This window comes from Nicotiana tomentosiformis, chromosome 7, assembly GCF_000390325.3.
Source record: "Nicotiana tomentosiformis chromosome 7, ASM39032v3, whole genome shotgun sequence".
NCBI lineage: Eukaryota > Viridiplantae > Streptophyta > Magnoliopsida > Solanales > Solanaceae > Nicotiana > Nicotiana tomentosiformis.
The window spans coordinates 35,535,500-35,540,679 of record NC_090818.1 but is presented as its reverse complement, the minus strand read 5'-3'; the positions used below and the strand labels follow the sequence as shown (position 1 = coordinate 35,540,679).

Sequence of the window (5,180 nt, the reverse complement as noted above, 5' to 3'; positions counted from 1 at the left end):
CTGTGATTTCACAGAGGAAATGCTTTTGATACTCTAGTTAGCAACATGGTAATTTCCAAATGTCTATGTGCACCTCTCGTCCTCTGTGGTGCGTGTAAAGATTTGCAGGCAAACACAATGTTGAGCCCCGATTAACATATAAATCAAGACACGTTCAAGAAAGCAGCATCGACCAACTTCGTATCCTGTGTTTATTCATCTTTTTTGCCTTACAAGAAAGGACATCTACTTGACAATTCGAAGATAAGAACGTCATCTCTATGTGACTGAGTTCTATGAGGCAGGTAATTCTTGTTTTCCTAAGACCCCAAGCAATGTTAATTAGCTGGGCAAAGTTTATTAGCAAGAAGAAACCTTTTTACAAAATCTCATTCAATTTTTCATTGATAATGAGGTTGTCCAGAAAGTGCCATTTTGCGCTTACTTTTCTGTATTGTAAACATGATTCATATTTCTAGTCTAGCTTGCGTTCAGTGCTGACATTCGAATGGGTATTGCATTTAATCCCAAGCAACACGAATTATGCTTACCCGAACATCGTCATCAACCACACACAAACATCCAGTTATGGATCTAAAGACACGGTCATGAATGGCAGGTTAAGGCATCAAGCTAGACTAGAAAAAAAACAATACAACTAACCACAGCAATTTAACACAAGCATATAATAGCAGCCCTTCATACATTAGCCAAGAAAGTTGAAATGGTGAGGAACCATTTTTGCTGGCAAAGAGACATAACATACATTGTTCTCAAGTATTCAATAAAAGGTAACATTCATTTCTGGCCCTTTTTCCTCCAGAGGTCACCAAACTTCTTAATACCAGAACCTTTTCGCTTCCCATGTCCAAAAACATCATCAGAATCATCAACCAACCCCGGCGAACCCATGTAACTGCCGTATCCTCCAACTGCTGGTTCAAATACATTACCGTAATGCTTATCCATTGATCCACACCTCTCAGATAGTCTTCTCCCGTTCATCTCCACGCCTCCCGCTAATACTGCTGCTGCAGCATCTGCAGCTTTCCTCCATTGTTCTGTTTGGACTCTCAGTTTCTTCATCTCATTTTCTAATGCCTCCTTTGCCTTTTCAGTAGCCTCAAGTTTCTCCTCTATATTAACTGCATTATTCTTGCTTGTTTCCAGCTCTTGTGCTACTTGGTTTAGCTTGAGGCTCGTTTCCTCTTCCTTGGCCGTAATGGAAGATATCTCTAGCATTTTTTCATTCAGCTCCTTCTTCAGGTTCTCATTATCTTGGATAAAAACCTGAAGCTCTTTTTCTTTCTCCTCCAACTTGGATTTTAATGAGCATATTTCTTCATCCTTCAAATTCATCTCTTCAACTGATGGTTTCTCCGGTTCAGCAACCGGTTTAGCAATGGCTGGTGGTTCAGCAGGCGATAGATTTGCACTTTTCAGGTCCTCTTCAACAGAGGGGTGGCTTATTTCAACATTTGGAGGAGGCTCCACTGTTTCCTTCTCAATTGGAACTTCAAAAACATCGGTTTCTTTCTGGTCATCATCTGGAATTTCATGAGTTGGGTTGTTGTTGTTGGTTTCTTGGATTTGCTCAGGCTCAGCAGCAGTTGGTTTCTTGGTTTTCTTCTCAAGCTGTTCTTGAGCTGCTTTCTTTGCAGCCTCAGCTGAAGCTAACTGCCCCTTAAGAGATTTGAGCTCATCTTGTGCTTGCCCAAGTTGGGATTCCAAATCTGCAATTCTTGTTCCGAGCTTTCTTTGATTCAGTGGATCAGATTGAGTGCCTCGTGGCGAACGACGATCACTCAATTTAGGACTCCGGTCAGTCACTGATCGATGGTGTAGAGGATCAGAATCAGAGCTTGATGTTCTGAGTTGCAAAGGGACTCGAGGAGATTGCCTTTGAGGCATTTCTGATCCCCTGTTCCCTCAAAATGAAAAACAAGGGAAAATTATTAGACAAGGTTTTTTCAAGCACCAAAGAGGACACAGGATTATTCACAATTCATTTGATGGTAAAAGCTAAGCAATAGAAATTCTAAAAGTTTCCGGGGAAAAATAGTTACTCATGAATTATAAAATATTACTCATACTGTATTGAATTATTGATAGGGAGTCAAACCATCCAAAGACACTCACCTTGATCGTGGCATTTCACCTTCTTAAAATGTTCAATGATGCAATCTTCTAACACTTTTAAGTCTTGATCTGTGGAAGTGGAGAGGATCAATCAGTTTAGAAGTATATCAAAAGGCATCAACTTCTCTATATATTGCATGGGAATTGAAAGTTGAAACTAATTTGAAGTTAAAAAATATACAACCCCAATAAAAGCAGGAATAATCAGTTAAAATATTAATGTCGAAGGAGAAAATAATAACAAGCATCCCCCCCACCCCCCAAGCAATTACAAAAAGTAATTAAAAATGAAAAGACAGAGTTTGTATTGGGGGGGGGGGGGTGATTTATTTTAATGGTAAAAGGAAGAAGAAAAAGGAAAACATTCTTTGCAGGAAAAGGAGACAAAATTGAACAGAGAGAGAAGTGAAGCACGCGTTTAGAACAAAGAAAAAGGAAAATTTCCAGACACCTTTATCCCCATGCATATGTCAATGTCATCGGAAGATGTGCACATTTTCTCATAATATTTCAAAACACTAGAAAGGGGTTTCAAATATTAGATTTTCAAATTGGAATTATTCACTTGAAACTTCGACCATAATGCATGTTTGTCTGAATAGACTCAAATGTTCAGTAAAATGAAGATCTACCAAATAATTCAGTCAATAATTGGTTTATGAAAAAAGGAGAAAATTTGATCTTTCTTGCTCTAAATGCATCATTTATTTAATAGGTAAAGAAATAGCACAGGAAATGGTATTATGGCAAAGGAAGATAAAGTGGAAAATCAAAATAATGTCCATCTTTTCTTACCAGAAAGAATTCCAACAAAACTTCACCTTTCTTGATTATTTCTTCAGTAGTTGATTACTAAAAGCCTTCAGAATGAAGAAAGAAGAAACACCCAGAAAGCAGAAAATCAAGAAAAAGGCTTTAGCTTTTTGAGAATTGAATGTTTGTTGTGGATTCAAGATTGTTTGTGAATGAGGAGCTTACCAGCAATAAAAGCACTTTCCTTTTTTGAATGAGGAGAGCAACAGTAAAATTTCAGTAGAGTAGTAGAATTTTATACCCCAAGTAAGCTTAGGATAGATACTATAAAGATTTGAACTTTGAAATATTTGAAGTTTGAATTAAAGGTGGGTAGCAGAGAGAGAGGAAGAGGACAAGAGGGTAAATTTGAACGTTAAGAGTAAGGGGACACCAAAATAATACAACACTCTGTTATTGGGAAAATCTAGAGAGTCTATCTGTAACAATGGCAAAGCTGACCTTTTCTCTTTTTACTTTTCTTGAACTGTCCTTTTGCTTCTTTTCAAACCACTTACCTTTCTTGATTACTGAATCTGTGTCTTTGTATCAGCATCTAAATTTTGGATAATAGTGAAGGGCATTTGACCTTTGAATTTCACCTACTAATACCAAGAACGGTAAAGTTGAATGGGTAAATTTGCCCATAAAAAATTCGAGACGTGGAATCAGTCATTAATGTTTGTATTAAAATAAACTGTCACACCACATCTTTAAAATGCGATACTTTTACGAACCTTGCTTTGCTTAAACGCGAGATACCTTATATATCTAGTTATCCTTTAATACCAAGAAAAAATAAGTATTGGACTTTGAACCATGTAACAAAGGAACCATGTGTCCCTTTAGGTTTAACCTGTTGTAACGAGCTCCTTGACCACAGGCAATTTCCAAGAAACAGTTGAATACTGAATGAGTATATACTTTAGGCAATTTTTTAATGATCTTACTAAAGTAAGTCCCTGTTTTTCACTTTTATGTTTCAGAAGATAACTTTTACTACTCTTTTAGTTCAAGGAGTAGAAATGATCTTGTCTATGACCCAAATTAAAGAAAAAAGAAAGAAGAAAAAAATGTAATTTCATACTCCTTCCTTTTCTTTTATTATTCAATCATATATATTTAGTCTGTAACTTAGAGCAACAATTTCTTAATTAGGCAGACTTTGGTAATAAAAAGCCAATCTGTATCTATGCGTGGTTCTCATTGTAGTCTTATTAAAAGTCAAATTGTTTACCCAAAAAACGAATAGAGTTGAATTTATATGCGGTTCTAAAGACATGTTGTATAAATTGGTACAAACCTGAAAGATAAGTAGAAATATATCGAATGTTTATTGCAAAAAGGAAAGAAATACAAACCAAATTGATTAGAGAATGATTTATAAACGAGCAAGATGAATCAACATCCAAAACCCAAAAAAGGACAACCTCTATATATCAGTGTAATGATCTTTGAAATGCAAGTGTATGAATGTTTTGATCTTTTCTGCGGATGTTCAATCTGCCCTTACAAAAATGATACTTACTCTTAATATAGTGGAAACATTATGCTTTGGATATAATAAAAAACACATAGTGGAGATCCCATGATAGATTAACTAATTAACTTTTCCTTAATTCTCGCCGAAATTCTCTCCCTAAGTGCGGCTACAACGACTATTTGTCTCATAGCTCGATCTTGGTTGGCCTTGGTACTGATCGATCTTCGGATCTCGAGCTCGATATCGACTCGAGCTCGATATTGGCTCGAGCTTGGTATTGACTCGAACTCGATATCGACTCGGGCTCGGTATTGACTCGATCTCGATATTGACTTTGAGCTCAGTATTGAATCGAGCTCGATATTGACTTCGAGTTCGGTATTGATCGGTCCCTGAATCTTGAGTTTGATAATCTGGCTTCGGATCTCATCTTAATATTATGAAGTCAGCCCTTGGTCCATCGTGTTCCAATCTTGACTAATTACACGAAGGGCAAAACTAGTTTTGACTGTATACAGATAGTCCCCTCATTTTTCGGGAAGAATGTGGTGAGAAACGACATGATTTCCCAACGATATGACTAGATATACACTGACGTTTGCATCAAGCCCGACTATGACGTACGTGATAAATGTCTCGTCGGTTCAGTTACCAAGGCATTAAATTTGCGTCAGACGATGGTCGGCCACTGTTGATTGTGAACCGTCATCGCCAAACCTATAAATAGCCCCCTTCTTCATTATTTTAAACTTTTTACTTTCAACTCTTCTCATTCTATTCTTTACAG

The 5,180-nt window shown here is 37.0% G+C and overlaps 1 protein-coding gene across 3 annotated transcripts; it reads right to left on the bottom strand.

The window, feature by feature from the left end:
• Positions 1–650: 650 nt before the first annotated feature.
• Positions 651–3,340, bottom strand: LOC104099434 (interactor of constitutive active ROPs 4-like). 3 transcript variants are annotated; one of them, XM_009606421.4, is made up of 4 exons: positions 3,097–3,340; positions 2,914–2,978; positions 2,119–2,187; positions 651–1,900 (listed from the first exon to the last, which is right to left on the bottom strand). In XM_009606421.4, exons 3-4 carry the CDS (start codon positions 2,130–2,132, stop codon positions 778–780), a joined length of 1,137 nt encoding a protein of 378 aa, XP_009604716.1. In that variant the 5' UTR covers positions 2,133–2,187; positions 2,914–2,978; positions 3,097–3,340; the 3' UTR covers positions 651–777. The 3 variants fall into 3 exon arrangements, with proteins under 3 accessions (XP_009604716.1, XP_070037547.1, XP_009604717.1); XM_070181446.1 differs by having other exon boundaries at positions 2,914–3,340; XM_009606422.4 differs by lacking the exon at positions 2,914–2,978.
• Positions 3,341–5,180: the final 1,840 nt, after the last annotated feature.